The sequence below is a fragment of the Callospermophilus lateralis genome, chromosome 5, assembly GCF_048772815.1.
Source record: "Callospermophilus lateralis isolate mCalLat2 chromosome 5, mCalLat2.hap1, whole genome shotgun sequence".
NCBI lineage: Eukaryota > Metazoa > Chordata > Mammalia > Rodentia > Sciuridae > Callospermophilus > Callospermophilus lateralis.
The window spans coordinates 74,512,740-74,536,619 of NC_135309.1; the positions used below are offsets into that span (position 1 = coordinate 74,512,740).

At 40.9% G+C, this 23,880-nt stretch overlaps 1 protein-coding gene and 1 long non-coding RNA gene across 2 annotated transcripts in view; one reads left to right on the top strand and one right to left on the bottom strand.

Moving 5' to 3' along the window:
• Positions 1-2,477: 2,477 nt before the first annotated feature.
• On the bottom strand, positions 2,478-6,461 carry LOC143399274 (uncharacterized). Its single transcript, XR_013091397.1, has 3 exons — positions 5,769-6,461; positions 4,044-4,115; positions 2,478-2,646 (listed from the first exon to the last, which is right to left on the bottom strand). It is a non-coding gene; the product is annotated as an uncharacterized LOC143399274 (long non-coding RNA).
• Positions 6,462-6,694: 233 nt separating this feature from the next.
• Positions 6,695-23,880, top strand: part of Etf1 (eukaryotic translation termination factor 1) — a 28,482-nt gene continuing 11,296 nt past the window's right edge. Inside the window, exons 1-2 of the mRNA XM_076856889.2 lie at positions 6,695-6,815; positions 6,976-7,079. Of these exons, the coding sequence (XP_076713004.1) occupies positions 6,994-7,079 (86 nt within the window). The 5' untranslated portion in view covers positions 6,695-6,815; positions 6,976-6,993. The remainder of the gene's footprint in view (positions 6,816-6,975; positions 7,080-23,880) is intronic.

Consider the following 23,880-nt stretch of genomic DNA (forward strand, 5'->3'; position numbering starts at 1 on the left):
TTTATAAATCACACCCTTGTCTGTCAAACTCTCAATGGGGGAGCTTATACCAAATTTAATTGATAATGTGCTGTGGATCAAATTTATGCGTTCGCGTATTCTCTCCATCTCCAGGCCAAAAGGTGAATTTGAGTTCATTTTAAATTGAGGTCTTCCACATTGCTATTCTTATAATTTTATGAGCCAAGGTAATCCTTTCCCAGCCTCTGTAGTTGGAACTACAGGCATGTGTCACCATGGCCAACAAGATGAAAATAATTAGAAAAGGCTCGTCTCAAACTTGCAAGTCTCCTTTCTCGGCCTCCCAAATAGCTAAGGTTACACTTTAACTGGGATTATTGGTGTGTGCCATTCTTTTTAAGTACCAAGGTTTGAACCCAGGGGCCCCTTAACTCCTGAGCCACATCTCCAGCATTTTTCTTTGATACAGGGTCTCACCAAATTTCTTAGGGACTCACTAAGTTGCTGAGGCTGGCTGTGAACTTGCAATCCTTCTGCCTCAGCCTCCTGAGCCATTGGGATTAAAGGTGTGCACCACCCTGCTCAGCCATATTATTTTCCCAAGAATGTATGAAATTTAAAAAAAAAATCAACTGAGGTAACATGGCATAAATTTTTTTTTTAAGATCATACAAGGGAAGTCTGCATGGCTCATGAGTGCACAAATGCTAGTTATGAGAGATTGAGGCTACAAGTTCCGTCTTTTCCTCTTTTCTGCTGTCCTTCTGTTTGGATTATGCAGCAATGCTTCCCACCCCCACCCCCCACCCCTATTTGGTGACAACTGGGGATTGAACCCAGGACCTCATGATAGGAAAGAACTATATGTGGCTCAAGCAGTAGTGAGCTCGCCTGGCATGCATGAAGCCTGGGTTTGATCCTCAGCACCACATACAAAGATGTTGTGTCTGCCGGAAAAAAAAAGGAAAGAACTATATACCTGAGCTAAACCCAGAGCACTTTTTAAAAATTTAGAATAGGGTTTAACTAAATTGCCCAGGCTGGCCTCAAACTTGTAATACTCCTGCTTCGACCTCTTTAGTAGCCAGGATTACAGGGATGCATGACCACACTTGGTATCAGCAAGGTGGCTCTTGATTCTGGGATTTCTCCACATTGCAGAATTGAACCAATATATTCATAATAAATTACCCAGTCAGTATTGTTATAGCAGCACAAAGTGGACTGAGATAGGATTGCCATTTATTCTGGTCATTCCCATTCTGTGTGCTATCCAGAAAAACCTTGGGCCACGTATTTGGTTTTAATTTTCCAGGATATGTCCCCCAAATTGCTGGGATTACAGGTGTGTGCCACTGCATCTTGCTGGGACTTACTGAAGTTCTAAGTGCCTTAGAGATAACCAAATCCACAGATACTTTTCAAACTATTTTTTCCTGCTCTACCACTGAGTATACCCCAGCCTCAATACAGAACTCTGGGGCTGGGGTCATAGCTCAGTGGTGGAGCACTTGTCCTGCATGGTGAGGCCGTGGGTTCGATCCTCATCACCACATAAAAATAAATAGTAAAGGTATTGTGTTGACTACAACTAACTAAATAAATAGAGGTATTGTGTCAACTACAACTAAAAAAACTTAGAAGTAATAATAAAGGTTTTGTGTGCACCTACAAGTGAAAAAATATTTAAAAATTTTAAAAATATATAGAACTCTCTGGACAGGCATGGTGGTGCCCGCCTATAATCCCAGCACCTCACGAGGGTGAGGCAGGATGGAGTTCAAAGCCAGCTTCAGCAACGTTGAGGCATTAAGCAACTCAGTGATATCTGTTTCTAAATAAAATACAAAATAGGGCTGGGAGGGGGTTGGGGTTGTGGCTCAGTGATAGAGTGCTCACCTAGCACACAAAAGGCACTGGGTTCAAACCTTAGCACCACGTGAAAAAAAAAAAATGAAATAAAGATATCATGTCCATCTACAACTAAGAAATAAATATAAAAAAAAATAGGGCTGGGGATGTGGCTCTGTCATTGAGTGCCCCTGAGTTCAATCCCCAGTACCCCTCCCCTCAAAAAAATCTCTGATCGGGGCAGAGCAGACAGACATATAACTATTAAGACACCCAGGAAAATGTTGTTCATTTAATTTATATTAATGAAGAAATACAAATTCCGTTTTTCTACACTCAACAAAGAACACTTCTTTGGTCATGGTCAAATGGTGGGTTTTTTCCACATCAAGCACTTAAACTTTCTGCACACGAGCTGGGTATCCTATGATTCACTTTTAACTTCTGATATTATCAACCTGGAATTTGAATCAGATCCCACAAGTTAATGGCTCTGCCTCATAAGATTATCCCCACTTCTGATGCCAATCACAAGTTCCAGATTGTGACCTGTTTTTGACTAAGTGACTATAAAATCAGGGATCCTTTAACCCTCCTTGTGTTTGGTATTTTGCTGTGGTGGTGGAACAGAGAATTCAGGGAAACTTTATTTCAATTTAGCCATTTATTATAAAGGATATTACAACAGATGCATATGGACAGCCAAATGAAGAAGTACACAAGAGTTTGGTTCATGAGCGTCCTCTGAGTGCAGGAATTTCTATTCCTGTAGAGTTGGAGTACAGAATCTTCCTAGTTTAAGGATGCATTCACCAACCCAGAAACTCACCAAATCTGTGGCAGAAAATAAAGTTATGAGTCTAAGATAAAGCAAATCCAAAGTATAATTCCTGGAGATTTGTTTATCCTGGTAGAAAGACGGAGTCTGTAGAATGGGTATGTAGGATCTTTCATCCTGCATAAGAGGCTGATGTGTTAACAACTATTAGGAATTTAGAGCCTTTCAGAATTACAATTTAAAGTATTGGGTCTTTATATACCCTAGCTGTGGTATATGATGAAGTTTTCAGTTCCAGTAACAACTCTTGAATCCTTGGAATTTTCTGAGTTTCTTTTGTTGTTCATATGAGCCTCTTCAGAGGGCCGCAGCTTATATTGAGTTTAAGCACTTAGGAGAGGGGCCCAAAGGAAACCTCTGGAGGGGCTGATCAGCTGGTTAGAGGGCTGGAACTTTCAGCCAATGCAAAGACCTCTGGGAAGGAGAGATTCTAGAGATGTGAGGGTCAGGGAGCAGGAGTAATAGGGATTGAACCCAGGGTTACTCTATTACTGAGCTACATCCCCAGCCCTTTTTTTAAGACTGGGTCTTGCGAAGTGGCCCAGGCTGGCCTTGAACTTGCAGTCCTCCTGCCTCAGTATCCTGAGTAGCTGAGATTACAGATGTGCTGCAATATACCCAGATAGGTTCTATATAATCTATAGTAAGTTTTATAAAAACTCTTGAACAAGATTTGATAATCAAGAACAACTCCTTCATTATTCAGAGAATCAGAGGTTATATATTCTACTCTTACCATGTAGCAGTTTGACAAATCAGCATCACCCTGACATCACAAGTTTCCTTCTCAACCCTAAATGATTATAGTTCCATTTTATTTTTTTTAATATATATATTTTTTCAGTTCCACATAGTACCTTATTTTAATGTGGTGCTGAGGACTAAACCCAGGGCCTTGCACATGCTAGGCAAGTGCTCTACCACTGAGCCACAACCCCAGCACCCCCCATCGTTCCATTTTAAAAGCCTTCACTTACTAGCTTCCCATTCCATTCCTTCCAAAATTCTCTCCTGTCAGAGCCTTTGCCTCTAATGCATTGATATCCAAGTTTAAATGCAGAGTTGGTGAATTTGCAGCAATAAGGCAAATGAGCTTTTAGGGATACAGTTGAACTGCCAGGAGCTGCAATATTGAAACACATTTCAAGAATTCAAAGGTTAGCCAGGCACGGTGGTGCACACTATAATCCCAGCAGCTCGCAAGGCTGAGGCAGGAGGATCACAAGTTCAAAGCCAGCCTCAGCAATGTAAGGTGCTGAACAACTCAGTGAGACCCTGTTTCTAAATAAAATACAAAATAGGGCTGGGGATGTGGCTCAGTGGCCAAGCATCCCCAAGTTCAATCCCCAGTAACCCCCCCCCGCCCAAAAAAAATTCAAAGGTTGACAAATACCAATTCCACCTGAGATGTGACCAGATGAAACCATGAGCCGGTCTAAAAAGCTTGGAAAGTCTTCAGAGGAACCTAAAGACACAATATAAACATAACAAAAGGAAGGTAAAGCAAGGAAACCTAATATAGAAAGTAGGGTAAGGGAAATGAAGTAGAGAAAAGCTTGGGACACAGTAGACCCTAGTCAGTAAACAGTATATTTAAGAAGACCTTACTGGGGCGGGGGTTGTGGCTCAGTGGCAGAGCGCTTGCCTAGTATGTGTGAGGCACTGGGCTTGATTCTCAGCATCACATGTAAATAAATAAAATAAAGGTCCACTGACAACTAAAAATAATAATAATAATAATAATAAGACCTTACTGCCAAGCACAGTGAATAACAGGCAGAGCTGGAGTACAATGTTATACAATGAGAGAGAACATACTGGAAATTAAAACAGAACCTAAAGAGATGCTTTTAGGGGGAAAGAAAACTTGCCCCACAGAAGTCTGTGTTCCCACCCTATGGAGAGATAGGTAATCAGATCATTGATATTATGCACTGAATAATCAATATGGAGCTGGGAAAGCACAAACTAGCTGAGTGACTGAGCAAGACCTTTTCACCTTTATTTACCTCAATTTTCCCATGCATGAAATGGGGGTGACACTCCCATTTCCAAAGTGTAGACAAAGTTGAGAAAACATGCCAAAAGTATTTAAAGCCCAAATAAACGCAACTGCATGACTGACATCACTACTTAAACATCTTATAAGCAATCTCAAACTTAGCAGTAGTTATTTTGTGGTGCTGGGGATTGAACCACAGTCTCATACATGCTAGGAGAATGCTCTGGCGCTGAGCTGCAAGCCAGGCTCCAACCATTGTAAACTTAACAGAGCTAAGATGAAATTCTCAATTATCCCGGAGCAAAACCTGTTCCTCCTGTTTCCTACCTCAGTAAATGTCATCATTTCAGTACTCTATGGGAACCTTTCTTTCTTTCTTTCTTATCCAGGCCATATATGGGTCCAATCCATACAGATTAACCTCATATATACCGTATCGTTATTCATTCACTTCCATCTGCACTGCCGCAACCCTCTTCTAAGCTACAGTCATCTTTCACATGGTACTGAAGCGACCAAAAGGGTCTATAGGTTTCTACTTTTGCCCTCTCCAATCCAAGCAAGGGCTCTAAAGTCTTTAAATATTTAGAGAAAAAAGCCAAACAGCTTAAAAGGCCACTACGTGACCCCTTCCCCTGCTGCTTCCTCAAACCACACTCCCCAACCCCTGCTCCAGCACTGGTTAATTTTGTAGTTCCTCAAATGTGCTATGCGCCTCGCTGACCAACTTCTATTCATCTTTTACGCCTCATTTCAGAGTTGGATCTCCCATCATCCACACTTAGAGCCTTAAGTACAATTTATCTGTTCAATTAGATTATTACACCAAGATATTAGAAGCCGGGCGCGGTGGCGCACACCTGTAATCCCATAGAGGCTGAGGCAGGAGGATTTGCGAGTTCAAAGCCAGCCTCAGCAACTTGGCGAGGCTCTTAGCAACTCAGCGAAACCCTGCCTCTAAATGAAATTCAAAAAAAAGGGCTGGGACTGTGGTCCAGTAGTTGAGCACCCCTGGATTCAATCCCCGGTACCCTCCCTCCGGCCAAAAAAAAAAAAAACCGAAAACGAATATAAACCCAACTAGACAGTAAATTCCAATAGGGTAGGCACTGTTACCTGTCTGATGCACTCCTGTATCCTCAGGAAAACAGAATGTATCACACGGTCTGGGTTCAAATATTTGAATGAATCTGAGATGAGAGGGACCAAATGGCCAACTAAAAAAAATTAAGCTCAAATAGGAAAAAGTTCTAATATATACAGCTACCCATTTTGCTCCAGACCAAACATACATGGAGTCAAGACTAGACAGCTCAGACCAAACTATATACGTGGAGTCAAGATACCGCAGATCTCCTATCTCAGACACTCCTGTTTTCTTAAACCTCACACAGTTCCAAGTCCAGAGTGAACCCATACAGAGCGACAAGGAACGTGCCTCCTTCGCCTCTGTGGATGACGGTCCCGGACCAGCTAGTTCAGGCTCCTGATCCGGGCTCACTGGCCAGGATTCTGAACACTAGTCCTCGAAGCAGTGACGCACACAGGCCCAAACACTTCGTCAGCGAAGTCGCTTAGCCCGAGACGTTCCTTTGAGCCTTCTGAAGCAACACTGGACGTGCGCGTCGAGCCCCAAGCTCCTCTCTTGTGTCGCAGAGATTCCGGTGCCTACCCTGTTCACTCAAGAAAACGCAAAAGACGACGACCCCAGTGCCTCGCCCTTTAAGAGCCACCCCCATTGAAGCCTGGCGAAGCTCTAAGCAAATCGTCGCGAGAGCCGCTAGCTTCCGCCCGCTTCCTACTCTCTGCATGCCGGGACGGAAGAAACGCGGTACTTCCCGCCCCCTGCTTCTACCTCACAAGGCAGTGCGGCCGCAGCTGCAACCAATCACCAGGCCCGTTGTAGGCCGCGGCACAAAGGGCCAATGGAAAGTCGCGGCGCGCGCAGAGCTTCTCTTCATCAGAACCAGCCCCCTCCCTTCCGCCCGCCGCCTTCCACTCCGCCCCTGGCGGAGGAAGTGATATCACAGGCCCCATGTGAGCGGATTGCAACACATGCAGCTGCCTGGAGAGAGGGAGCCGGTGTCCTACGTCAGAGCCGCCGCCGCCGCGGAGCCGCCGCCGGGGAGGAGCAGCCGCTACCGCCCAGGACTGGGCCTTTAGGTGAGACAGGGGAGGGAAAGGCCAGTGACCTATCCGGCGGGCCGCGCGGGGCGGAGAGAGGAGGGCCTTTCGGGGGTGGCAAGGAAGGGGGCCGCTCTGCCCCAGCGGCGGCGCTAACTCTGTGGTCTTGGTGTCTCCGGGCCCCGCCGGGCCGCTCTAGGGAGGAGGAGGCGAGAAGATGGCGGACGACCCCAGTGCTGCCGACAGGAACGTGGAGATCTGGAAGATCAAGAAGCTCATTAAGAGCTTGGAGGCGGCCCGCGGGTGAGCGCCGCGTCCGGCCCCCCCGTGCCCTCTTGGATCCGGGACCCCTCAGGATGGCCGCCCCCGCGCCGCATGGCCGGATGAGGAGAACCCGGCACTAGCCAACTCCCGCCTTCTGGACCTCTGGGTAGTAGCCTCTGACTCAGGGGCGAGGGTCGGAGCTGTTGGCCGGAGAAGGGGTCTTTCCCCCATTTGGGGGTAAGGGGCCTGCGCTCCCTAGGCTCAGACCATGCGACCCCCCCTCGTGATAAGCCACTACTACTTTTGTACCCCTCTCAGGCCTTAAGACCTGCTCCTCACTCTTCAGGCTCCAGGTGCTGACACCAGACTCGACTGCTTTTGGGGAAAAGTACTTGGCTTTCCTTTCTGAACGTCCTTCCCTGGTTTCCTCCCTTCACGTTCTTCAGCCAGGCCTTATTAAAATGGCCTCCCCCTCTTGGACTTTAAGACCCGGGTGAAGTTTGGATGGGGCGAGAAGGAGAGGTGGACAGGGACATCCTCATTCTAGCTCCTTATGATCTCTGAGGGTCTCCCACCTCTCCCAGGATGAGTTCCTTCAAGTCCTCTAATTATCCTGGAGCTTCCTGGTTTCTAGCTGTTCCAGGACCCGCCTATAAACTGAAAATGCCAACGTGTGCGGCATGGGGGGGTGGGGGCTGCTTTTGGTTGACAAACCTATATGTGTATATCCAGGAGAATTCTGGATAGTGGGACTGTTTGATATGGGCCATAATAATAGAGTTCCTGTTGACCTTCCGGTGGAACTTCTTATGATATCACTGTAGAGGGTGCTTGTTGAAATTCAGAACTGAATTAAGTGAACTTCTTGTCTCCTGTTTTAAGTTTTAGTAAGAAACTGTAGGTGTATCCATTCTGAGAAGAGTAAACTAGATTAAGATTAGCCTTTATTTTTTTCTTTTTTAAAATATTGCTCATTTGAGGAAGGTGCCAGAGTATTCCTGTTTCCTCACTTCCTGACTTTCCCAGTCATAGAAAGTTTTTACTTACCGGAAGTGGCCCCCAAAAGTGGAACATATTCTTAAGTCTGTGCATTCTTAGATTAGCATAGTGGTTTTGTCCCAGGACTTTGGAAAGTTGATTTCAGCATAAGAATTGGAGTTTCTGGTTTTCAGCTCATGCTTGTCGTTGGCATTGCATTTGCAGTGATAGGATGAATATCATATTTGCTTATTAATTTTTATGGGAATTTGTACCACAATAGAAGAAAAAAAATAATTCCGAAAATGTGAAAGAGTAATGTAGGTCATGAGCCATTATGATGCCAAGTACTTTTTTGTCACTAGGATTTTCTGTCATGTTACTTGAAGCCTTCAGTTGTATATTGATTTTTGTAGATTGTTGTTTAAAGTATTTGTTCTCTTTGTTTGGAGGAAGGTTCACATTATATTCTCTGAAGCAGTCTAAAATATGAATTTATTACTAATCGGCCTGTTGTCTGAGTGAAGTAACATTGATAATGCTGCTTAATAAGTAATAATATTCCTTTCTAGTCTTTGATGAAGAAAGCTTATTCTTAAATTTGTTCCTAAGCATGTCACCTAGCCACTTGAAAGTTATAAGCATCTCCTTTTAAAGGTTTGAAGGCTTTACCTCTTTGTTTAGTAAAGTTTGAAGCATGCTAAAAAATGAAGCTATTAGGCACAGCTCTTCCAAGTGATAGTTTGAACATTTTAGACATGATTAAACTGTCTAAAATAGTAGGGACTCTTCCTCTAAACAATGTGGTTAATGATCATGTCCTGTTTGCTTCTAGTCGGGCTTTGGTTGCATCTTGATTCCATGAAAACTTAAAATCTTAGCCATTTCTCATGTTGGTTAGGGAGTCAAGTTTGTTCTGTGACTCACAAGGTTCCTGGTATATGTCATTTTCTCTTGGGAAACAAAAAGATTGTATTTTCAATTCTTTTTGTGTTAAAGTCAAACTCTAGTTTTTCATAGTGTATAGTGAGAAATGTTTTTCTTCTTTACCTAAAGTTAAATATTTTAGGAGTAATTGTAATGAGCTTTAAAGACAAACTGAGTCAATCTGGTGTGCCTTCAATCAATGTGGGCTGGTGTATGCGGGGCTACCGTGTAGCTTTCAGGAGAAAATGGGTTGTGTTAAAGCATGTTGATTAGCACAAGATGGTGAAATTTAATGGTGGGTTAACAGAATGTAAAATGACTTCTCCAACGGTATAGAATTCTGAACATGAGAATCAGGAATTAGTTCATTTTTAACATTTCTTTCTAAGATATGAGTAAGTGTTATTCTGAAATTTAGATAATAAATGATTATCTTTTGATATATGACCCAAATGTAGTGTAGCTTAAAAAGAACCACCTGCAAAATGATACATTAGAACAGAATGAGGTATCTAAATAAAATAATTTATTGAGCACTTAGTATATTACACTGTTTTAAACAATACATTGTATCATTCACAACAATAAATACTGCCACCATTTGATAGACAAGGACACAGACTGAGAAGTTAGATAACTTGCTGTCCATAATGTCATAGAGTGATAATGTATCACTTGAACCAGTGTGTTCTACTGGATATATTTTATGTTTTCCAAAATATGAAAGTCTGGATTTATTCAACATAATCTGAACTATAACAGACTATGTTATGCCTGTGGAAGAACATTTATAAAGGCGACATTTCTGAAATGGGAAACTTTGCTAACATTCTCATAGTATTATACTTAATCTGATTTTTTTTAAGTTGGGCGGAACATACTTTATTTTGGTTTTATATAAGTATGATTGAATGTTAGTCTATATTGACAAGTAAAATAACCAGCCAGCTCTTTTGCTAAACATAAGCCTCACTTAAAGTTGATGGTAGTTTTTCCCTACTTATGATTGTTCCTGGCATATTCTTCCCAGTTGGCGATGAAGACAAATGTGTACATAGCCTGGGAATAGGGCCATGTGAATTGAACCATCCTTGGTTTCAAATAAGGAACTAAAGCAGGTGAACATGTCACAAGAAAGTTAGGTACGGATTTCTGGTTGTTTTTGTTTCCCCTGATGTTTTCTGAGCAAGCAAGAGGTAGCCCCAGAAATGGTGTTGGAAGCTTTATAGTTTATGTAATAAAATAACCAAAGCCTCATCTAATCAATGGTCATGAGGAATGTGACAAGGAAAAATATGGTGTTAGTTTGGGTTATGTCTGTAGGTCTTAGAATATTTTTCACTTATCTTCATGAAGAAATCTTGTATATTTCAAGTATAAACTTATTGAGGCATAATTTGAATAACATGTTAAATGTGTCTTAGTACCGTCCCCAAGTTGACATTGATTCATCATCACCTAGTTGATAAAGTGAATACTTCCAAATCACTGAATTTTGGGGGTTTTGTTGTTGTTGTTGTTGTTGTTGTTGTTTTAATTCCTCGGTATTCTTGGAGAGCTGATTTTTAACTAAAGTAATACCCTGGGCTAAGCATTAGTTTACCAGTAGAATACATGCATAAGGCCCTGGGTTTGATACAATCCCCAGCACTGCCAAAAATTATAATACCCTTTTAGGGATACCTTGTAATCTTTCATATAGATAACTGAACTATTCCGTGTTTGAGTTTTTGTTTGTTTGTTTGTTTGTGCTGGGGATTGAACCCAGGGGTGCTAAATCACTGACCCATGTTCCCAGCCCTTTTAATTTTTTGAGACAGGGTCTAGCTAAGTCCTTAGGGCCTCACTAAGTTGCTGAGGTTGGTCTCAAATTGTGAAACTCCTGCCTCAGCCTCCCAAGCTGCTGGGATCAGGTTTTTAAAGAAGTTTTTGTTGTTGTTTTGTGGTGGGGATTGATACACCCAGGGGATCAATCCTCCCACCTCAGCCTCTTTGAGTCGCTGTGATTATAGGCATGCACCACCACACCTGGCTTAACAAAGACTTCAGCTCTTCCTTCTGTATCCTAGAATCTCTGAGATTACAAGCAAGAGGACTTTTTTATCCTTGGTTCTTGCTCCTTCCATCTTCCACTCCCATCTCTGATGGGATAAAAGACCATTGAGAGAAAACTCAACAATTAGAATGTTTAAAAGTTTCTCCAAAAGAGATGAAACTTCAGAGGTCTTAATGGCCCCAACTACCTATTTGACCTATGGCAAGTTATTCTTTCAAAGCTTTGGTTTTCACGATTAACTATGAACAATATCTTGGATTAGGTGGTAACAGTCAATGTGATATGGGTTTAAAAGTCAAATACTACATTTATCCCATAGAGTGTTCTGCAAATGTTAATTCTCTCCTTTGTGTACACAAATACTGAGCCTTTAGAAATAGAAGCCAGGTACAGTTGCACAAGCCTGTAATCCCAGCTACTCAGGAGGCTAAGGACTGAGGATTGTAAATTTGAGGCCTGCTCTGGCTGCTTAGTGAGACCTTGTCTTTAAAAGGACTAAAGTGCCACGACATGCCTGTTCAAAGCCAGCCCTAGCAACTTAGGCTGTAAGCAACTCAATAAGACCCTGTCTTAAAATAAAATACACAAAAGGTCTGGGGGGTATGACTCAGTGGTTAAGTGCCCCTGGGCACTCAACCCCTAATATGGGGGGCCGGCGGGGGGGGGATGTCTAGGGATGTGGCTGAGTAGTAGATCACCCCTTGGTTCATTTCCCAGAACCAGAAAAAAATTCTAAAAGAATTGTTAAGGGGTAAAGATACAAATACCACCAACAGATCTGAGCCATGAGAAAAGAGGTGATAAAGGGAAGAGGGAGATCAGAGTATATATAATGGGATGTGTTGGTGTTCCTCAGTCTTCACAAGTGTCATAGGCTTCCTGTCTCAACTTAGAACTAGTTGTAACAGCTGTAGTATTCTAGCTTGATGTTCTGTGCATTGTGGGCTTAGGGAACAATCACTCTTTGAATTTCAAGTCTCAACAAACTTCTCATTGTAATAGGAGATACACTTATCCTTCCAGGAAAGGATGGCATTCTCTGAACACTCTCCTAGGTAAAGCAAGAATAACACCATTTAAAGCAGAGTACATTGTAGGTTACAAGTTTGTCCTGCCCCCTGCCTCCACTAGTTGGATCCTTTTTTTTGGGGAAGGGGGGGACTGTTTTTCTTTGATTTTGGGATTGAAGATATGCTCAGCATAGACCCCCTATCCTGGAAAGATGTGTGGTTGTGAAAAAAACTTAAATTTTGAGATTTGCAGGACTAAATGGTCTTAGATCCCATTTGAAGAATAGGAAGGACAGAAGTTTCTTCTGAGTTCAGCCTATTCTCTAGGGATCTCAGAATAGAACCTTCTCCTGGGATACATTCTATAGCTGTCTCTTCATTTTTCAGCCTACTATCTTAGGGTAAAAAGAGATTAAGATTTTTCACCATGTTAGAAATTATGAATGTGAGGTTTCTCACTTGGGCTGTGTCCTCAGCATGATGAAAATGCCTCTGAAAACAGCTTTATTTTATGCTCTTTGACATACTTAAGACTTGACATTTTCAGGTACCCAGCAATTGATTGTTACCATGCAAATAACTTGCATGCTAGAACAATATTTATTTCATATTTCATTCGATCTTCTAATTTCTCCTTTAGAAAAAAATTATCATAGTCAAAAGGTTCTTTTTCTTGCTATGTCTAGGTTTGACTTTGTAGTGCTGGGGATCAAGCCCAGGATTTTGACACAGGGTCTCACTAAGTTGCTGAGGCTGGCTTTGAACTTGGAATCCTTCTGCCTTGACCTCCCGATCCCTAGGATTACAGGCATACTCTACCAAGCACAGCACTATAAATGTATTCTTACTACTGACCAGTGAACCAACAGGATTCAGCAAACATCTGCTCTGAGTTGGGCTAGACATTTTGAAAGAAGTGTGTAATAAAATGAGAACATGGTCAGCTACACATCCCTATAATGATGATATAGCCAGTATATGTTGAAGAGGTTTAGTATAAGCAGATGATTAGGATCTTGAATGAGGTGTTAGACATTGTGAAAAAGGAAAAGAGATTGTGTAACTACTCAGGAAAAATTTAACAATTTCCTAGGCAAGGCAAGTGTCAAAGAATGTTACTTAGATGTTAGTATTATTGGACTGATACAGTGTCTTTGATACAGCAGTAAAGTAGAGCTATACTTGATCTGCAACTTTAAAATTGTAATTCATTCTTTTTTGGTCCTAGGGGTGTACCCAGAGCTGCTTGCTAATAAGCACATGTTCTACTATTGAGCACACCCCCCACCTTTTTTATTTTGAGAAAGGGTCTAAGTTGCCCAAGCTGGCCATGAATTTGTGATCCTTCTGCCTCAGCCTTCTAAGTAGCTTGAATTACAGACATGTGCCACTGTGCCTGGTACTAATGTTTCTGATATTTTTACTGAAGAGCTTTGGTCTACCTATGTTCTGATATTTGTGGTATTTTAGGGTCTAACTCTGGTTGAGCAAGATAGACCCCCAGGAAAGATGCAGATTTAGAGATTTAGCTTGAGATGTGTTTTTGTGCTGGGAATTGAACTCTGCACATGCCAAGTGCACATTGTACCACTAAGTTACACCCACAGCCCTGAGATACATTTTTTTAATATTTATTTATTTTTTTTAGTTTTCCGCGGATATAACATCTTTGTTTTGTATGTGGTGCTGAGGATCGAACCCGGGCTGCACGCATGCCGGGCGAGCGTGCTGCCGCTTGAGCCACATCCCCAGCCCCATCATTTGTATATTAAAAAGGTGATGAGAGGCTGTGGCTTTGGGGTTATTTGAAAAGTAGTTCGATAGTGGTCCAGAAAAATAGACTTTTAATAGACACATCCCCATCCCCCTGAGATTATTTTAATCAAGTAATAAAACTACTTTTCCAAAGATAAGTAAATGAGCCAGGTGTGGTATATATGCCTATAATCCCAGTGGCACGGAGGCTGAAGCAGGAGAATTGCAAATTCAAAGCTAGCATCTGCAACAGCAAAGCCCTAAGCAACTTAGACTGTTTCAAAATCTAAAAAGGCCTGGGGATGTAGCTCAGTGGTTAAGCACCCTGGGTTCAATCCCTAAGGGTGGGGGGGGGTAAATAAATGAGTAGCATACATTTTTGACTCCTTATAACAGATGTATGAGGGAAGATATTGCTGTTTCATGGTTGGAGAATATGAAGTACAGAAAGAGTAGGTAGCTGCCTAGTATCACAGCCTAGTAAGAGGCAGTGTCATATTCTATTCCCGCTTTTCCAGTTTCAAAGCCTGTGCTTCTACTCCCTATCGCTCTTTGTCAGGCATTTCTTTTGCTGAATGGAAACATCCTCCCGTTCTCTTTTGAAAGGAGAATTTTTGTCTAAGGAGATTTATAATTTTCTAGAGGGAGCAGGTGTGCTGAATTCAGGAACAAGATAAAAGGAAGACAGGCATGCCGTTTGTACATCTTCCTTAGAAAGAACTTGAGTACCAAATATGTTTACTCTTAATGAGCATTGGTGATGAGGGAAATAACTTGTGGCTGCACTGGATGTTCATTTGTATATATATATATATTTTTTTCTTTTAATATTTATTTTTTAGTTATTGGCGAACACAACATCTTTGTTTTGTATGTGATGCTGAGGATGGAACCTGGGCCGCATGCATGCCAGGCGAGCGCGTGCTACCACTTGAGCCACATCCCCAGCCCCATCATTTGTATATTAAAAAGGTGATTAATGAGAAGGCTGTGACTTTGGGTTTATTTGAAAAGTAGTTCAGTAGTGGTCCAGAAAAATAGACTTTATGGGCTGGGGTCTTGGCTCAGTGGTTGAGCACTTGGCCTTACATGCCTGAGGCACTGGGTTTGATCCTCAGCACCACATAAATAAATGAAACAAAGATATAGTGTCCATCTACAACTAAAAAAAAAAAGTTTAAAAAAATATATATGACTCTATTATAGGGTCCAAGGTAGAACTCTGGTAGTAAGTCTCTATGTTGTTTGTGATTGCTGTTTCCTGGCTTTGCACTGCTGTGAGAAAACTAAAGGAAATTTTCAGCTTCTGCTGCTCCCTGGTGGAATATTCCACTAGTTTACTTTTATGAAGTTCTTTTAGTAAATGCCTATAACTATAGAAAAAGTAATATTCTACCAGATGTTACATTTTTATTTTAGATGACTGAGTAATTTTTGTGCTTTTGAGGGTAGAACACTAAAATGGTATTTGCAAACTTTCTGCTGAAATACTGGGAATTTTGAGCTATTCTGTACCTGAGACGGAAGGCTGCTTTAATGTTTCAGTAAGTTCAAATCTTGATATTTCTCCCATCTGGCGGTAGTATCTGGTCAATTGACAAACCAATTTTAGATAACTGGAACAGGAACAGAATACTCCCTTCTACATGCTATTAACCAAGTTGTTTTTATAAAAGGCAGCCCTTTCTACCTCCTGACCTTCCTCATTGATGATTGCAGAATAGGGGTGGGGTGACATTATAGTGAGAATTCGCAAAATAAAAAAACACTGTTAAAAGTGATGGTTTGAGCTTTTTAATGAAGCGAATCTGGGGACAGTTATTTTTAAGGCACGTGTGTGTTCCTTTGCAAGGAATAGAGGCGGGGATTGTTTTTTTGACCCATTCTCACTATGTTGCTTGAGTTTGCCTTGAACTTGCAGTCCTCCTATCTCAGCTTCTGGAAGAGCTGGGATTATAGGAATGTACCAGCATGGAGTGGCAGACTTTTAATTGATGTTTTATTTGGTAATTTAGACTAAATTTCTGGGGTCTGCTTTATAAAACAGTATATAGAGAGCTGGGGATGTAGCTTAATGGTAGCGTGATTGCCTAGCACGTGTAAGGCACTGGGTTTGATCTTCAGCACCACATAAAAATAAATAAAATAAAGGTATTGTGTCCATCTACAAATAAAAATACTTACAAGGAAAAAGTTTATAGAGAAGACCCTAGTTTTGTTGGGAATTTTTTATTCCTCAAATGTTTAAGCACCATTATGTCCTAAAATTTCTGCTGTCAAGAAGCTTATGTAGATACAGTATGATCAGTGTTTCTTCTGTTTTTTTTGTTATTGTTGTTTATACAGGGAGTTGAACCCAAAGGCTCTCAACTCTCAACCTCTGAGCCATATCCCCAGTATTTGATTTTTTTTTTTTTTTTTTTTTTTTTTTTGAGACAGGGTCTCACTAGGTTGCTTAGGACCTCATTAAATTGCAGAAGCTGGCCTGCCTCAGCCTCCCATTTTGCTGGGATTACAGGCATGGATTGCTGTGCCTGATGCAATGTGTTTTTGTTTTTTTTTTTTTTCTTTGATACTTGATGGAAAAGAAAACAAATATGAGGCTTCTTTGAAGTGACTGATGCACAAATAGAAGTTAACAGGACCTTGGTTATATCAAAATACTGAGCTCAAGCCACAAATGTAGAATAAGGACACTGAAGATTTTATAACTATTTTAAAGGAAAGGAATCTCTTGTTCTTCCCATCCCGTAAAGGTAGCTACTATCTACCACAAAGTCAACTCTTACCTCTTTCTTTGGGCTTACCCAAATTCAGATAAGACTTCAGCATCACCTGACATTACTCTCCTCCTCCTCCCATTTCTAGTTGTGCAGTAATATTTCTTTTTTTACTTTTACTGTTACCATGCTAGGTGAGAGAGGTAAAGAGTTAGAGCTTCATCATTGTCATTTAATGATCTTCTGGTATCTGCTTGCTATTCAAGATATATAATTGACAAACACATATGTATTTGTGATGGGGTATTGGGGATTTAACCCATGGGTACTTCACCACTGAGCAATAACCCAGTCCTTTTTATTTTTAGACAGGGTCTCACTGAGTTGCTGAGGCTAGCCTTGAATTTGTGATCCTCCTGCCTCAGCCTCCCAAGTTGTTAGGGTTTCAGGTATGCATGCACCACTGCACCAAACCTTGGTTTTCTTTTTTGCATTATTGAAGATTAAACTCAAGACCTCATACATTCCAGGCAAGCACTCTGCTACTAAGCTCCACCCTGCCTTTTTAAATTTTTTTGTTTTGAGACAGGGTCTTGCTAAGTTATCTAGAGGTTGCCTTCAAAGCTGGGATTGCAGGTATGCACAACCATGCCTGACCTTCATGACCTTGTGAAATAAGTAGTTACAGAGATCCACAGAGATTTATATGATTTGCTTTAGGTCACAGAATAACAATAGGAGAGCTGGGGCTGTAGCTCAGTAGTGGAGCACCTCCTTCGCACACATGTGAGGCGCTGGGTTTGGTCCTCAGCACCACATAAAAATAAATAAATAAATATATTGTGTCATCTACAACTAAAAATAACAATAGGACGTGAGCCTGAATGTTTGATTCTAAAACCTGTATTCCTCCTAGTCTGTTCCCATATTTAACCTATATCTTGATTGTCTTGGTTTAAAAGTTTAAACTTAGTTTTGCACAATTAGGAGAAGAGGTAAAAAGATAGAAAACCTACAGTGAATCAAATAAGGACGACTTGAAAATGGAGTAGAAGTTGGAGGGGGATTGATTGATTTTTGTTTTGAGTTGAGCTTTGTGGGACAGGAGTAAATGTGAGTTTGGAAGAGGGAATGGTGAAAACCTTGTTCATCCATATCCTAGGCACAATCAAATTATTGAACATTCGAATGAAAGCTTCTTAAGGTGCCTCTACTCTAAATTTTTAATTTGGGATTTGGGTAAGGAGTCTGAAATGTTCCTGATCCCTAACCTGAGAGTAATTCTGTTATTTAGATTTGATGAATTGGTTGGTATGATATTTGGTGGGGCATGGGTGTTCTGGCTGGTAAAAGTCAAGCATCTCTCAGCTATTATTCAGTGTGACTGTGTTATATAGATAGGGTATCTTGCTTTGTGCTGCTATGACAGAATACTACAGACTGGATAAATTATAAAAAAAGAAAAACTTGTTTCCCCTAGTTCTGGAATCTGAAGTCCCAAATCAAAGTACTGTCGGGTTTGGTTGTCTAGGAAGGGTCCTCCAAGGTGGTGCCTTGAATGCTTGGCATCCGTGGGGACAGAGTTTCCCAACACATGGATTTTGGAGCGCGTATTCAATCCATAGCACAGGGTAAGTGCAGTAGGTAAGTTCTTTTGAGTTCCTCTTAAAGTGAGTATAGTGCTCCTGGAGGCTGTTTGCCTTTGGCTGATTATCCAACACTAGGAGGTACAGAAAAAAACCAGGAAGAGTGATTCTTTTTTTAATACAGAGAATTGAACGAAGAGGCCCTTAACCACTGAGCCAAATCCCCAGCCTGAAATTTTTTATTACGAGACAAGATCTTTCCAAGTTGCTGAGGTTGGCTTTGATCTTGCAGCCTTTCTGCCTCAGCCTCCTGGGTTGCTGGGATTACGGGTGTGTGCTACTGCACTCGGTGGAACAGTAATTCTTAATCCTAGTTCTTCATTGGAAAATTGAGACTTTTGTTTTAAATACTTTTTGTTTATTCTGTTTATATGTGGTGCTGAGAATGGAACCCATGTGCTAGGCAAGCACTCTACCACTGAGCCATGACCCAAGCCCCCCTGAGACTCTTATCTTATCCATAATTACCACCCCACTCAAATTTTACCTTTTTTGTTATTGATTTTGTTTTGTGTATGTGGTGCTGAGGATCAGTCCCATGCATACTAGACAAGTACTTCTGTGCTGCAAGCCTAGCAACACTTTGCTTTTTAAGAAAGCTCTTCATAGATTCTGGGGTTCTGGTACAAACTGGTCAGTGTTTAAGTTTGTAGGAATTACATTTTTCTTTTTCACTTACCTTTCTAAAGTGTCCTTGAGAATCAGTAAGATGATGGGTATTGGTCAGATCTTTGCAGGTAAAAAGGTAATTAGATTTTGTTTGCCTGTTGCTCTTTTTTTTTAGAGAGAGGGAGAGAGAGAATTTTCTTTTTTCTTTTTTCTTTTTTTTTTTTTTTTTTATCGGCGGACACAACATCTTTGTTTTGTATGTGGTGCTGAGGATCGAACCCGGGCCGCACGCATGCCAGGCGAGCGCGCTACCGCCTGAGCCACATCCCCAGCCCCTGCCTGTTGCTTTTTGTCTGTGTATGTCTCAGTCTTTGGACTGAGAGGCCTAAAGTTACTCAAACACCTCCCTGCATCCAGTGTGACCCAGGATTTGCTCAGATTGCTTTGAATTTTCTTCCTTAGAGATCTTTTGATCCTGGCAGTTAAGTTACCATCTAAATGTTTTCCCTGTCCACAGTGCTCAGGGACCATGAATCCTTGGATGAGTGATTGGTGGTACTACCCTATCTTCCTATCTTTTTTTTTTAGAGAGAGAGAGAGAATTCTTAATATTTATTTTTAGTTTTCGGCAGACACGGCATCTTTGTATGTGGTGCTGAGGATCGAACCCAGGCCGTGCGCATGCCAGGCGAGTACACTACCGCTTGAGCCACATCCCCAGCCCTATCCTCCTATCTTGGGAAGAGAAACTTTTCCTTATCAATATGCTCTTCTTGAGAGTGCAGCTATTTAAATCTTTTTTCCTTCCTGAATTTTGTTTCAGGTTTTGGTTTTTGTTTTAATTTATTTTGCCTAGTTGTGATTACTTTCTGTATTTATTTTCAAATACTTCTTCCTGTTTTCAACTATTTGATTTTTTAGAAATTAATCCTCTGGATGTGGCATTAATGAAAATTTCTTTGATAAGGGTACCCCTAAACCAATGAGAAAAAGAAGGAATCTAAGAGCAGGGGGCCCTGGGAGCTTTGTGTGATATGTCGTTATATGTTGTGTCATGTTTAGTAAGAGGTTTTACTACCTGCATGTGAGTCATTGCTGTACCCCATGATTCACTGACTTCTTGGTGAGAGTCTTTGGATTTTGGAAAAGAAAAATAATGACAGCAGAAAATGGAGGAAAATTTAAGGTTGCAGTTTGCCTTTGTAGCAAGCCGCTCTGTAGAGCTTTATATATTTCTCCTCTGAGAGGTATTGGCTCTACTTGAAATATTAAGCTTCCTTGACTTTATTTTTGTGTTTACACAAACTGGTCTAACAACTTTGATTGGTTTGCCTGGGGGATAAAAGCATGTTTATCTTGTTTGAAAATTTTCCTAAAATTTTTAATCTTCTTGTATTAAAACAAAAACATAAATACTAAATGTTATTAAAATAGCCTTTAAATTTTAAAAGAAGCCATATATTTAATAATCTGCATTTCTCCCCCCAGTCAATGTCTTATAATAAAGGTGAATTCAGAAAGTTTAAGGTTTTCAATACAGAGAGTAGGGAGAGGCATGCAGAGAAAGTAATGAAAGGAAGTTTTGTGCCTAAAATTCAAAATTCTGAGAGTCCAAGACTTTAGCAACTTGGTAGAAACCTACCAAACAAAGTTCTTATTAGTTACATTTCTGAATCCATTTTAAAAATGGAATCTATAACAAGATCATGTCGCTTATCTTTTTTTTTTTTTTTTAAGTTGATACAACCCAGTGCCCACTAGCCAGGCAAGTGCACTACCGCTGAGCCCCAGCCCTAATAGCTGCTTATTATCTAATATCTTTGCTGTGTAATCCATATCATTATCTTGCTTTAAGGATTGCCTTTAGGCATTTTTGGGTTCACTCAGTTAATTTGTCCCAACCTTCTCTTTAGCCTGAAAGTTTCCAATCCTTTGTGGTTTGGTGCCTGTTCTCACCTCAACTCTTAGCCTTTGCCCCTGCCATTCTTGTCTTCTTCATTTTGCCATCTTGTATATTTTCATGTTCTTGTGTGTATAAGTTGACAGAAAATACGTGGCACTTGCAGTCTAGACTGGTTTGGTTGTTGTTGCCGTTGTTTAGGTGTTAGGGATTGAACCTAAGCTTCATCCATGCCAAGCATACACTCTACCACTGAGCTACTTACTCCTCCAGCTCCCAGACCAGACTTTTTTGGTACTGGGAATTGAACCAGGGGTACTTTAGCACTGAACTACATCCTTTTTTATTATTTTGAGATAGGGCCTCTCTCAGTGTCTGAGGCTAGCTTTAAACTTGATCCTCCTGCCTCAGCCTCCCAAGTCACTGGGATTACATCACCCTACCCAGTGATGTCATGGTCCCCAGACCTTTTTTTTTTGTTGTTTGTTTGTTTGTTTTTGTTTTCAGTACCATAGATTGAACTCATGGGCACTCAACCACTGAGTCACATCCCCAGCCCTATTTTGTATTTTATTTAGAAACAGTGTCTCACTTCATTGCTTAGCACCTTGATTTTGCTGAGGCTGGCTTTGAACTCAAGATCTCCCCAAACCACTGGGATTACAGGAATGCACCACTATGCCTGTCTCCGAATTATTTTTTTAGGTTAAATTTGCTTATTCAATATTTCCAGCCTCTCAGCAAATTCCTTTTCTACTCTTTAGTCTACAGAGTTTTACATAAAACTACAGAAAGGTATTTTTGGCAATTTGGTTTTAGAAGCATACCAAGTGTGATGATAGCTGAAGCTGTTTACCATAAATTTCCTTGATTCCCTGGTTTGGCTGGAATACTTGCTCCCATATCCAAGGGGTGGCAGCAAAGTACACACCATACTCTCCACATTTATTGGCTTTTATCCAATTTGTAGTTTATTGGGAAATTTTTCATAAAGTTTGTTATAAACAAGCCTTCTTGGTTTTAAGCAAACACTGCTGGTTTTGGAGATGTTGCTTGAACTCACAATCTGGGAGTAACCATTTTTGATAGTGAAAAGGATTTGATAAGCAAATTGCCTGCTTGTAAATAAAACTCTGTCTAGAGGACTTGTAGAATTTACTGCTAGGAAAAAACATCCTGGGCAAGGTCTTCTGGAAATGCAATCCCTTTTGAGGGAAGGAGGGTAATTTGGGATGAAACTCGGGGGCACTGGACCACTGAGCCACATCCCCAGCCCTATTTTGTATTTTATTTAGACATAAGGTCCTACTGAGTTGCTTAGCACCTTTTTTTTTTTTTTTTTTTTTTTTTTTTGCTGAGTGTGACCTTGAACTTGCAATCCTTCTGCCTCAGCCTCCCAAATTGCTGGGATTACAGGTGTAGCCACTGAGCTCAGCTGCAGTAATAAAGTTAAATAGGAAGCCTGCCATGGCATGATGGCTGCTTCAGAGGCCAAGGCAGGAGAATCACAAATTCAAGGTCAGCCTGGGCAATTTAACAAGACCCTCTCGGAATAAAAAACAATAAAGAGCTGGAGATGTAATTCAGTGGTAGAGTTCCTGGGTTCAGTCCACAGAACTGTTTAAAAAAGGAGAGCCAGGCGTGGTGGTGCACACCCATAATCCCAGCAGTTAGGAAGGCTGAGGTTGATGATTGTAAATTCAAATTCAGCCTCAGTAATTTAACTAGGCCCTAAGTAACTCAATGAACCCTGTCTCAAAAGGGATGGAGGGGTGCAGCTCAAGGGATGTGGTTGAGTGCCTCTAGGTTCAATCCCCAGTAACAAAAAAAAAAAAAGGAGAAATGTTTGCTGTTTTTATTCTCCTTACCCCCTCACATTCCCTCTTCTCTTTTTATTTATTATTTTTTTATTTTTTATATTTATTTTTTAGTTGTAGTTGGACACAGCACCCTTGTTTTATTTATTTATTTTATGTGGTGCTGAGGATCGAACCCAGGACCTCACATGTGCTAGTCGAGTGCCCTACCACTGAGCCACAACCCCAGCCCTCTCTTCTCTTTTATTAATAGTCACTTTCCATGTAAGCTCATTTGACTTGATGGTCCTAACTTTGTAAATTTTTTCTTGCCAGCTTCCACTGGATTCTGGATATGTGAAATTCTATCAAGACTGGCATATTGGGCTGCTGTGAAAATACACAAGCTCAGTAATTAGTGACAAAGCTTAGACATTCTGGCAGTCTTCCCAATTTAATGTATCTTGATTTGACTCCACCAATTCCCCCATAAGTATGAAACTCTATAGTCTTTAAGGACCTGATCTATAAGGATCTCAAGAAGTAACTTTCTTATAGACTTACACTCAAGTATCACAGTTTGTAAAATGATGTCACAATTTTTTTAAATATTTATATTTTTAGTTGTAGTTGGACACAATACCTTTGTTTTATTTATTTATTTTTATGTGGTGCTGAGGATGAACCCAGAGCCTCACACAAGCTAGGCCCTGAGGGCTGCTCTACCACTGAGCCACAACACAACCCCAGCCCATATTCAAATTTTTTAACATGCTTTGGTTCATATCAGATCAGACTTGATTCCTTGAAAGTGTAAATCCTCTCAGTTTATACTAGTAGCTATTGTGATAAATAAAGCTAGCCTCTTTTTCTGGTCAGGGCAGCTTTGGGAATTAATTTTCAATGTAATATAATTTTCTTTATATGCAGCATTGGTAATTAAATGAGCACATTTCTCAGGAAAACACACTTTGAGGAGCTGGGATTGTGGCTCAGAGGTAGAGCGCTCGCGTAGCATTCGTGAGGCACTGGGTTCAATCCTCAGCACCACATAAATATAAAGACATTGTGTCCACCCATAACTAAAAAATAAATATTAAAAAAAAAAACTGACTTTTCTAGACTAAACTGTAAAGTTTAAAGACTTTAAAAAAAAACGCAATGTCTTATGTACTGTTGTCTTTCCCATAGTTTTTGTTTTGTTTTGTTTTTAGTTGGACACAATACTTTTATTTTGTTTACTTATTTTTATGTGGTACTGAGGATCGAACCCAGGGCCTTGCATGTGCTAGGCAAGCACACCACCACTGAGCCACATCACCAGCCTTTAAATACTCTTTAGTTTTCAATGGGCCTTTATTTTATTTATTTATATGCAGTGCTGAGAATGGAACCCAGTGCCTCACACATGGTAGGCAAGCACTCTACCACTGAGCCACCAAC